Source organism: Euprymna scolopes, chromosome 18 (genome assembly GCF_053919585.1).
Source record: "Euprymna scolopes isolate OS-2025 chromosome 18, ASM5391958v1, whole genome shotgun sequence".
In the NCBI taxonomy this organism is placed as follows: domain Eukaryota; kingdom Metazoa; phylum Mollusca; class Cephalopoda; order Sepiida; family Sepiolidae; genus Euprymna; species Euprymna scolopes.
This window is the reverse complement of record NC_136499.1, coordinates 17,220,767-17,233,110: the sequence shown is the minus strand read 5'-3', so window position 1 is coordinate 17,233,110 and position 12,344 is coordinate 17,220,767. Positions and strand designations below refer to the sequence as shown.

General features: G+C 36.5%; 1 protein-coding gene across 1 annotated transcript in view; it reads right to left on the bottom strand.

Moving 5' to 3' along the window:
• LOC145297507 (importin-5-like) overlaps nt 1–12,344 on the bottom strand; it is a 109,297-nt gene that overhangs the window by 19,453 nt on the left and 77,500 nt on the right. The window contains exons 20-23 of the mRNA XM_080143407.1: nt 11,484–11,656; nt 11,220–11,331; nt 9,783–9,838; nt 7,584–7,706 (exon numbers count right to left, since the gene is read on the bottom strand). Of these exons, the coding sequence (XP_079999533.1) occupies nt 7,584–7,706; nt 9,783–9,838; nt 11,220–11,331; nt 11,484–11,656 (464 nt within the window). The remainder of the gene's footprint in view (nt 1–7,583; nt 7,707–9,782; nt 9,839–11,219; nt 11,332–11,483; nt 11,657–12,344) is intronic.

Genomic DNA, 12,344 nt, shown 5'->3' with positions numbered 1-12,344 from the left:
ACAGCATACTTATCTCTTAGAAAAGGTATAATCTTAGAGAATGTATAATCCAAATGTGACGAAAGATCCACGGAAATAAAATATTCAAGAAGTCATCGTCCAATTCCAAGCTTCCCACCATTTTAATAGTTCTTTAATATTCTCGGTAACACGTCCGTTCCTTGATTTGTGATAAGCATGGTTCTTTGGGGTGCCTGCCCCTTTTCTGCTGTATTGACATATACACACATTATATATATATATATATATATATATATATAGATAGATAGATAGATAGCTGCATGGGATAAGGGACCAACATGCATATATATATATATATACACACACACACACACATGTTGGTCCCTTATCCCATGCAGCTATCTCCAAATTGAGTTAATTCAGCCGCATGGTGAAACTGGTGATTTCTCTGCCACAGATTCTGGCAACATCTGCATGCTACGTGTGAATTCAGAATCTTTTTAAAACATTTGCTGCCCCCTTCTGGTTTAATTTGTGCACCAACTTTATGAGGAAAGGATTTTATGAACATTTACAAGATGATCCACAACTGAAAAGCGTAGAAGTTACCTTTAAAGGATTTGCTTCAAGAATCTTTAGATTAATTGGGATGAGGATTGGTGACAGTGATAATTCAAGAAATTATAGCTCTTCAGGAATATCAGCAGCCAATAAGAGGGGGGGGGGGCTCAAATCCTTGTATGTGGTATATGTGATGAGGAACAAGACAAAGACAAACGAAAGTGTACATGGGAGAAGGAAAAAGACATAGGAAGTCAGTTTTTGCTGAAACTTCTTTTAATTTCCCCTTTACCAGCATGAATCACTTGAAGCCTTAACTGTCACAGCAAAATTACGATTTTTAAGAAAGATCTATCATTAGAGGAAAAAGAGGTAAGAGAGAGAGAGGGGGGGGAAACAAGGATTTCAACTGAAAAGCAGCTAACTCATGTCTAGCAATTTAAGCAAAAATCTTTTTTTTTTTTTAAAAAGAGAGAGAGAGAGAGAGAGAGAGAGAGAGAGAGAGAGAGAAAGCGAAGAACTTGCAATCCTCTTGTGAAAGTTCTTAAATACAATCCTGTATTGCAGCAACAACTTAGATTGATTGATTGATTGGTTTTACGGCATATCAACCTATGTGGTCATTTAATGCCGGAGTCTTTTTTTTTTTTTTTTTTTAACTTTTTTTATTGGGAGGGGGGGAATGACTCTTTCAGTCTTTCCTCCCTTTTTTTATAAAATTGAACTAAGAAATTAAATGTTGTATTTATACATGGATGTGTATATTTGGGTGACTTTAAATTTCCTTAAATTTTCTTATATAAATTTACTTTCCTTAGGTATGCTAGAATATTTGCTGAGTTGACCTTTTCAAAAAGGTCTTCCATATTGCTTTCTGTATAATATAATTTTCTAGTTGGGGCAAGGTCATCACACCCAACTAGGATATGTTTTACTGTGAGTGTCTCCTGGCATGGGATGCACTCTGGCGCCGATTCTCCATTTAGTATATAAGAATGAGTAAAGTTGGTGTGCCCTATGCGCAGCCGAGTCAGTATCACATCTTCTCGGCGTGATCTCTTGATGTCCGGACATCGTTCCTTAAGTTCAGGTTTGATTGAGTATAATTTGTTGCCCTCTTGCTGACTCCACCGCAGTTGCCATTTTTCCTGTATGTATGCTTTTATCTGGGGTCTAAGATCAGTATGTGGAATCTTAAAATTGTCAGTTGGAAGGTGAGAAGATCTTTTTGCAGCTATATCTGCCCTGTCATTGCCTTTGATCCCCACATGGCTGGGGATCCAGACAAGAATAATGTTTTTAGTAGTTGAAAGGATATTGATTTTTTCTATTAATTTTGTTGTTAGTGGATTTTCTTGTTTTTGATTTTGTATAGATAATAGGACTGATAGAGAATCAGTGAGAATGATGAAGTTTTTGGTGGTTTCCTCTGAAATTATGTTGAGTGCTAGATCGATAGCTATAGTCTCTGCAGTGAATATAGATGCTTCATTTTGAAGATTTCTCTTCATTGTGGTTTTATGGTACGTTGCTGCACATCCAGTGTGATTGTTGCTTTTAGACCCGTCTGTGTAGATAAAGGTGTAGTCTCTGCATATTGTAATTTTAAATGTTGAAGTTCGTCGTGGTATTCAATAGGGTTTGTGGTAGATTTGGACTTTTTGTTTAGGTTGAGTTTTATTTCAACTTGTTTCATGGTCCATGGGGGTGTTTTAGGCAGTATGAAGTTGTGAATGCTGGAGATTGGAATTTTCGATTCTTCAATGCTTTCCTTCATTCGGAGCCCGAACGTTTTGATAGTTTTTCTTCTCATGTTAAAGAGTTCTTCATATTTAGGATAGAAGGTACATTGGTATGCAGGGTTGTTTGGGCAAGACTTCAGTTTCAGTAAATATTGAAGGGCTAACTTTTCTCGCCTTCGATCTAGTGGGGGTTCGTGTGCTTCTGTGTATAGATTGTTCACGGGGGAAGTTCTGTATGCTCCTAGGGCCAATCTTAGGCCAGTATGGTGAATAGGGTCTAGGCTTTTTATATATGATGTTCGGGTTGATCCATATATGAAACAACCGTAGTCTAGCTTTGAGCGGACTAGTGCTCTGTAAAGTTTAAGGAGTGTTTCCCTGTCTGCACCCCAATCGGTATGTGCTACCACTCTCAAAAGATTTACAGCTTTGTTACATTTTTTTTTCAGATAGTTTATGTGTGGGATGAATGTTAACTTTTTGTCAAATAAAATCCCTAAGAATTTGTACTGATCAGTAACGGGTATGGGCATTCCTTCCATGGTTAGGACAGGATCATTATGCATGTTCTTTAGTTTGCAGAAATGCATGCATTTCGTTTTTCTTTTGGAGAATCTAAATCCATTCTCTTCCGTCCATCTCATTACTTTGTTTAAGCACAATTGAAGCTTCCTTTCTATTATAGATATATATCTAGATCTACAGCATATTAGGAAGTCATCCACATATAGGGAGCAATCTACCCCAGGGTTAAGGTTTTTTACAATGTTGTTAATTCGGATACTGAACAAGGTCACTGACAATATACTCCCTTGAGGTACTCCATTCTCTTGTTCTTTCAAGTCCGAGAGAGCTGTGCTAACCTTTATTCTGAACCGTCTATTTTTTAAAAAATTTTCAATAAAAATTAGCATTCTGCCTTTTAGTCCAAGCGCCTTCAGATCCCTTGTAACACCGTACTTCCACACAGTATCGTAGGCTTTTTCCATGTCAAAAAACACTGCTGTTAAATGTTCCTTCCTTACAAAGGCTTCTCTGATGAAGGTTTTAAGTCTGACTATGTGGTCTATTGAACTTCGGTTTTTCCTGAATCCTGTTTGAAATTCTGTAATAAGATTCTCTGTTTCCAGGAACCAGATTAGTCTTTTGTTTATAATCCTTTCCATGGTCTTACAAATGCAGCTTGTTAGAGCTATTGGCCTGAAATTCAATGGATCTGAGACGTTACTTGATTGGGATTGGATGTTTGAGTTTTCAGATTTGGGGATTGGTATTATTGTGGCCTCTTTCCAGGTCTCGGGTACGTTTCTACTGGACCATATAATATTGAAAATTTCAAGTAGGTATTTCATTGAGGTTTCTGGAAGTTTTTTGAGGATTTCATATGGAATTTCATCGGGCCCTGTAGCTGTGTCATGGGATTTGGTTAGCGATTCTTTTAATTCAGGCAAGGTAAGAGGTTGGTTGTATTTTTCAGTATTTTGTGATTTAAATAGAATTTTCTTTTTCTCTTCCTTTTCTCTAATCTTTTTGAATTTCTTTGTTTGTCTGTCACATGATGGTTATTGGAAATGTCTTTTTGATCGGTGTATATTTTGTTGCCTTTAGAGATGTGGGATATTGGTGTACTACTACACTTTCCTTCTATTTTCCTCATCATGTTCCAAACTGTTTTCGCCTTGGTATTCACATTAATTTTGGATATATAATTTCTCCAGGTTGTTCTTTTGGATTCCTTTATGATTCGTCTGGCTTTTGCTCTGTTGTTTTTGAAGAAATCCAGATTTTCGCTTGTTGGATACTTTTCGAATTTTCTCAAGGCAGCTCGTTGAGCTCTGATGGCTTTTCTGCATTCTTTTGTGAACCAAGGTTTGTTGTGATTGTTGGTTTTGGTTGTTTTCGGTATGGTATTATTTGCTATGTTTGTCAGTGTTTTAATGAAGTAGTTCAAATGGTCATCTTCATCATTCTTTTCGATAATTAATTGGTTTTTGCACTGTTCCTGGAAGTCTTCCCAATCCGCTTTATGTAGGTTCCATTTGGGTGTTTTTTGTTCAGTGCTAGTACTTAGACTTTCCAGGATGATTGGGAAATGATCACTCCCACAGGTGTCATTGTGTACTTTCCAGTCATAGTCCATATATATGGAAGGATCACATAAGGTAAGGTCAATGGCGGTGAAAGTACCTGTTGCTGGGTACATATAGGTGTAGTTTTGATTATTAAGGAGGCATAGATTATTTTTATTTATTATGTTTTCTATTTCTTTTCCTTTTTTATTTGTTTCTTTACTTCCCCATATTACATTGTGACTGTTGAGATCTCCTAGTAGAAAAAAGGGTTTAGGGAGTTGTTTTATTAATTGAGTTATCTCAGTTTCGTTGATTGTATCTTTTGGAGGGATGTATATTGAGCAAAGTGTTATAGTTCTATGTAGAGTCACTGTAACTGCAATTGCTTGCAAGTTTGTGTTTATATTTATTTGTCTTTGAGGGATTTCATTCTTCACAAGTATTGATGTGCCTCCAGAAGCTCTGTCCATATCTTTATTTATGTAGTTGTAAGATGTGTAGTGTTTTATGTTGATGGTATTATTTTCTTTCAGAAAGGTCTCCTGTAGACAGACAAGTGCTGGGCTCGTATTTGTTATTAATAATGTGAGTTCATTTTGGTTTGCTTTTATCCCTCTGATATTCCATTGTAATATTTTGTTCATCATTTGGAATTGTGTTCAACTTCCATCGTCTCCAATCCCTCAAATCTATTTTCTGTCGGAGTCCCTGTTCGAGATATAGATCGGGATCTTTCTTTTCCTGTTTTTGTTTTTGTTTTTTTTTTGTCTGGGGGGATTTTTGATTCTTTTCTGGCTTGTGATGTGTTTGATGGTTGTTCGGTTGTTTTTGTAGAAATGGTTTGCGGTTTTGTTTCTTTTTGTGGTTCAGTAGTGTCTTTACTTAATATTATCCTTGGATTGGTTGCAGACATTGCACTATTCATTTTCCTCATTTCTTCTAATAGTTCTTTCATTTCCTTTATTAGTTTGCTTAGGACATCAATTTTCTTGTCAGTTGTATCCGTTACATGTATATGACCATTTTGATTGTTGATTGGATTAGTTTTTTTTGTTGCATCTGCATATGTTTTAGTTTTGATGATTTTCCTGGCCTCTGGGTAGGATATATTCTTTATATGTTTTAGTTTGGTCACTTCTTTTTCTCTTTTCCATATTTCGCAATATCTAAAGCCAGCGCCATGGTTTCCCAGGCAGTTGGCACACTTGAAATCTTTTCTGCAGTCAATGTGTGGGCCACTTTCTCCACATCTCCCACACACTGGTAATCGTGTGCACCGATCTTGATGGTGTCCAAACTTCTGGCACTTGAAGCATTGGAGGGGGTTTGGAATATAAATTTCTACATTTATTTTCATATATCCGACTTTCACTTCTTTGGGTATGGTGAGGGAATCGAAAGTTAGTATATATGTATTGGTATCGATTTTCTCACTGTTTTTTTTAATTTGAACTCTGCGAACATCTAACACATTCTGTTTCTGTAAGTTTGTCCTGATTTCCTCCAAGGGACAAAGTGCAAGTTCGTGGCTTTTCACTACTCCTTTGCAGGTATTTAGGGTTGGATGTCTGTAGCATTTGACTTTGATGTTTTCAAATAATTTTAGTTTCAATATTTCTTTAGTTTGTTCTTCGTTATGGGTTTCTATTAGTAGGCTGCCGTTAAATTGTTTTTTAATAGACTTTGGTTTTAGAGTTTTAAGATTTTTTTCAATTTTAAAAGGTGATAGTTTGCTCAAAGGAGTTTCCTCCATTGATTCTATTACTACGAATGTTGAGTTCCTTGGTTTTATCGTCTCTTCGTCAGAGCTACTGATGTCAGAGACATCAGAGTGGGTTCTCTTTGGGTGGTTGGGTGGTTTTTGGGAGGAATAAGCTATATATTTTGTTTTCTTTTTTCGTCATCTTTGTTCCCCACCCACCTCGGAGTCCTATTTGGGAAGAGCCTGGGGGGAAACCCATTCGCCCAGCCTCTACAGGGATACAATGATGATATAACCGACTTTGGTGGTATCATAATGATTATCTGTTCTCTCTTGATATTGCTATGGGATCTGTAGCAATCCTGAGGGGTTTACAGCCTCGTCATCGATATTCACACCTAATCGATTGACCCTCAGCCACCGCTTTCCATCATATATTAGGGAGTAGGGTTATTTGTGGGAGAGGGGGGATGTGTTGTATTAGTAGTGAGTTTTTGGAATGGGCAATATATGGTGGGGCTTGGCGTGACTGGCCGATTGGTCGGATCGGGCCTCTCCGACCGCCCGTCTAATCGAAGTAAGGGCCAAAGTAATGTGTTGCGGTGCCTAAACTTCTATGTATCCTGGTTTAGGTTCGCTCAATCACCAGGATCACGTCCTAAGACTTTACGGGTAGCAACCCACGGCTAACTGGTTGCCCCATTGAGGGATTTTTACCCTCTGCAGGGGGGCAGTCGGTTTGTTCTCATGCCCTACCGACAGGGCAAAAAAATAAATAAATAAATAGATAATTTAATAGAATATATTTGTTTTCTTTTTTTTTTTTTTTTTTGTTGTTTCTTTTCCTTTTCAAAATCTGTTTCTATTTAACCCATAGTTGGGACCCTAACAGGTACTACCACTCCGGGTCAGGGTGGACCTGGGAGCAATGGCAATTAAGAGGTGGCTCCACACTCCCCAAGCCCGTAAGCCGGACCTCACCATCGGATGTAGTTTAAGGTCATATCCAGGACCGGGAGTAAGGTAGGAAAAAATAAAATAAAAAGGGGGGGGGGGGGAAGGCTGTTGTTGTTGTTTTTGGTTTTGCAGAACATAATTAAGTTTTACAAAAAAGATCAGAAAACAAAAAAACGTCAATGTAGGTGCATTTCGTCTCAGGAAGCCACAGGGCAGCCTGATCTGGTAGCACCAGCAACAACTTAGATTGTGTGTCAAATTGCACCAAACAGTGTGAATGTGCCGATGCTTTCAACACTAAAATAAGCTAAAAACAATTTTTAGCTTATTTTAGCTATTTTTAATTTTGCCTTCAGATTTTTGTCGTTTCGAGGTAATTTTACTTTTATTGTCTTTATCAGCTTCTCAAACTCAGAAATCATGTTGTCACGCATGGCCAACACATGAAATTGTGGGGGGAGGGATATTTCTTCTCCCCAGAGAAGTTTTCCACTTATATTCTGCAATCCCAGCCAACATGCTCAATTTATAGTCTGCATGAAATTTCTTTTTAAATAAGTTAAAAATTATTTTTTTCAAATTACTTACCACAAGTTTAGCAAAATGTGGCGACAACGTCTCAAAAATAGGGAGGAACTCTTTTTTGTGTGTGCCAAACAAAGAATGGATGATATCAGATATTGTGCCGAGTACACGAACATCATCTTTGTCCTGAATGAAACAAAAATATATTTTCCCATTTTATAAAGAGTTGAAACAAAAACATTTTCTTAATTACAATATTTTAACCTTATTTTACTCATCTTAATTCCATCTCGGCTATTATTGGTTGGTTGGTTTACGGCATATCAACCCTTTTCAGGTTATTTCATGCTGAATCTGGTGATTTTAAAAAACGATTTTTTAATATACTATATTTGTTTTTTTAAATTGTATACTATTTAACCCATAGTTGGGACCCTAACAGGTACTACCACTCTGGGTCAGAGTGGACCTGGGAGCAATGGCAATTAAAGGGTGGCTCCACACTCCCTAAGGCCTGCAAGCTGGGGCCTCACCATCGGATATAGTTTAAGGTCATATCCAGGACCTTGGCTATTATTGGTGTTGATTTAATCTATTAATAAAATTACAATAATTAATCAAAGAAATTGCCTAAATAAAAGATTGAAGAACCAGTTGATAACAAATGTTATAAAAACAAACGGATATTCTCAAGTTTCCGTTACAGTCAGGTAACTTCCGGCATAGCAAGGCAAATTAGATCCTTCATTTTTATTGTTCTTCCGTATTTCTATTGTGAAGCGATTTATTGAAATAAAATATAAGAAAAGGACTTATTGAAAGGTATGCAATTGCACTTTTCATTGCAAAATCAAAAAATAAGTTTTTATTTCATTTATAGTTTTATGTTTATAAAATTAAAAATTCTTTTTTTTGAATTTTAAAAATAAGTATTTTATTTGAAAAAAAATGGTGCTCACGAAAAATAAAATCCAAATAAAATTTCAATCACAAAAAAACAATGTAATCAAATATATATTCCGAAAATGGTTTAAAAAGTGTTTTCTATAATTATTAATAAAAAAAAAAAGCAAATTTAAAACATTCTTAATTCAAATAAAACTGAATAAACTTTTCAATGATTATTAAATGAAAATTGAATTACCAGAAAAACGTAATTACAAAAATAAAAAAAATAAATAAAATAAATAAAAAAATAAAAAAAAAAAAAGTACAGGATAGAACGATGAAATTGTCACCCCAGAAAAGACGATCTGATTCCATTTCTGTTTGATGAAAATAAGTTTTCTTTTTTTGTTGCAGACAATCTACTAGTTGGCCATTTATGGATTGTGTACAAATCTCAAGAGCGATAGGAGCCTTCTATCATGTCTGAAAGTGACACAATGTTCCGTGAGTGAGATTGGAGATGCACTGCTGTACAACCCATGCCTTCTCCCGATCCAAGTTAAGACAACAGGACCATTGCCAGCACCCTCAAAATGCATCGCTGGATTGCTATGAATAACAGAGTGATGAAAAAGTTTCCAATCACGGTTATGGTCTTTGGTGTCGTTTATGTGAAGGCCACATCATGCCCCCTCACATCTTCGAAGTCGGCTTGAAAGTCAATACCAAAGTGTACCTGGACATGCTGAAGAGCGTGGCGATCTCTTGGTGCAATCAGATGGCCACTGGCAGACCCTGGGTGTGGCAGCATGACTTGGCGCCAGCCCACAAGTCCAAAGAGACCCAGGCTTGACTTCAGGAGTGCTACGACTTTGTACCTTTCTCTCACTGGACCTCCTCCTCCTCCTTTCTGACCTAAATCTGCTGGACTACTTTGTTTAGTCATATGTCGAGAACATCACCAACATGACCTCCCACACCACCAAAGCCAACCTGATTGCCACCATCCACTGAGCTCCTGTCGGCGCTTGTGGAAAAGACATGCTTACACTTTTAGACCCATATTGAGGTGGTGATTGAGGCTGAGGGCTGCTACATTGAATAGATGTCAACTCTACTACATAAATCAAGTTACCTGAATTAATTTTTTTCAATAAAAATTTTCAAATGAAGCTGTAGTGTTGTTTTCTTTAGGGTAACAAATTAATCATTCCACTCTGTACATGCATGAGATTAAAAAAAAAAAAGAAAAAAAAAGAAAAAGGAACTGATTTGCCATGTCAGCGATTCTGGTAGCAGCCATACTGGAAGTTAGGAAGTACAGTAGTTATCTATAACTGTTAAACACATTCAAAAACTATGTTAAAAACAAACCTCCTCTTGCAAATCCTCTTCAGCAACTTCATCATGATCTTCATCTTTTCTTCTTTCTGGAGGAAAAAAAAAGAATTGAAAACAGTTTTTAGATTCATTCAAAATGAAACATTCCAGTCAGGAAAAGAAAGTATCAATAAAATGTTTTTGAAATGCATAAAAATATAATGCAAACTGGCATATGAAGAAGAAGAAAAAGAGAAAACAGAAAAAATAAATAAATGAGACAAAAAATAAAGAAAAAGCATAAAAAAAAATCAAAGAAAAAAACTGAAAAAGGAATAGAAAAAGAAATAGAAAAAGGGAAAAAAGAGAAAATGATAAAAGGAGAGAAAGAAAAAGAGAAAAAGTAAAAACAAAAAAGGAAAAGGGTAAAGAATAACATAAAAGAAAATGAAAGAAGGGTGAAGAAGAGGAAGGTGAAGAAAAAAAAAGGAAAAAGAAAGGAAAAATGAAAGGAAAAGAAAAAATAAGGTGATTATGTGTTCAGTAAGGACTGAAGTGTTAAAATTTACACCTGATTATCTGATGACGTCTATTATATAAAAACCTGTGTGTGTTTTTATAACTGCTAAAGCTTGTCATCTGCATCTGATCGGCTAGAAATAAGTACCATCTGAAAGAGCAATGCCTCTGATGCATAATATGTGAAAATTAGAAAAAAAAAAAAATTATTCTGTGGTGGTCAACTGGATCACTTTTTGGAAAGGAGGGTCCTTTTTTTTTTTTCGTCACTGTTTTCGCAAGTCACGCACACAGAATTAACTAAAACTATGTTTAAAAAACTTATTTTGCAATGTCATAAGCACTTGTGGGCAAGCACGTTTGCCTGTAACTTTTTGCCTTCTTTTGTGTTTCATGTTGGAACCTGGCTGCTGCAACTTTTTTTTTTCTTCTTCTCGGTTGCACAGGCACTCCTTACTATTTTGATTAAAACGAAAGTTTTTTTGATTCAATTATTGTATTTTTTTTTTTTTTTGGCTCAATATCCGGAGAATAGCTTCTCTTTGTATCCCTTTCACTAAAATATCTGGTGAGGAGGTTGCCACATACTTTTTTGGGGAGGGGGGAGAGAGAGAGAGATTACATTTTAGTATTTTTATCAGTTTTTTTTATTTTCGTTGTGGAGATATTGACGTTGCCCACGTATAGCAAGTGTCCAAACGGAACTTCATGTCGACCCGGGCAACACAGAGTATCCATGCTAGTCAGCAATAAAAGGCAAACTCCATCCGTATAAACTAATGATTCCATTTCTTAGATTTCCATTTAGTAAAATAAAAGTTTCTCAAGAAAACCAGAATGTTCCAAAAATTTAGGTAAATAAAGATTTTACAAAAATAGGAATTTTATTCACATTGGTGCCAAGATGCATACAATTTTTTTGGAGAACACAAAGTATATACGATGAGAGAGAGAGAGAAAAGCATTTCCTACCAATTCTTTCTTCTTGTTTAGCAAAATGTTCAATCATGAGTTTGTCAATAATTCCAATTAATTCAACCATGTGTTCACCGGTTAAGCAACCTTTACCAAGATTTTCAATGCACTACAAATAAAAAGAAACACACAAAATGAAAGATGTCGAGGTGCTGGACAACTTAGTGGCTTTATGTGCCAACAAAAACATTCATTAATAAACAGGTTTTCATATTTAAATTAAATCACAGCAAATGGACTAGCTGGAGGAGTATTGCTTACCTTCGCAAGAGACGCTAAGTGTTCAGGTAGGACAGTCCGTTCCGGTTCATATTCGATGGCTTTGAGCAAATTTGGACAAATATAGCTCCACATGTCACTTACATACTGGTCCCCTTTAATCCGGGCACATTCAAGCAAGTATGGGAGACACTCGGCTGCGGAGAGTCGCACCTCTGAAGGCAAAATGTCAAGGAATCCAAACAAAAATTCATGAGAAATTGAATTGTGGGATTTATTCAAAACAAAAAAAAAAAAAAAAATAAATAAATGTACGAAATCTTGGATCATTCCGACTACGGTTCTCATCTTGATTCTTACATTCACAATTTATCTCACGTGACCTCTAACTTCAGGTTTATACAACAAGTGTCCACATTAATGCTTACTACAACTCTTCATTCAAACTCCCCGCCTTAACATTCACAGGGAGCATGAATTGGAACAGATACATTAAGGGCATTACCAAAGCTGCTGCAAAAGAAGGTGGGCTTTTTCTGTGCTGGAGGGTTATTTACGCTTTTTCCTTGCACCTCTACAAGGCCACCATCCGCCCATGTATGGAGTATTGTCACATTTGCACTGGTACATCTGCTAGTAGCCTTTCTCTCCTAGACAAGGTCCAAAAAAGAATCGCCAACCTGATAGGTCTCGCTCTGTCAATAAAACCCCAACTCTTGTCCCATTGACGAAATGTTGCATCCCTGCGCCTATTTTACAAGAATTTGGTGCTCTGGTGAATTCCAAGCCCTTGGACCCTCTTGACGTAAATACTCTTGACAAACACGACAAGCAGCAAAATCCCACCCCCACACAGTAGAAATCCCCAGATGCTGAAAAGCCTTTTACTCTAATAGTTTCTTC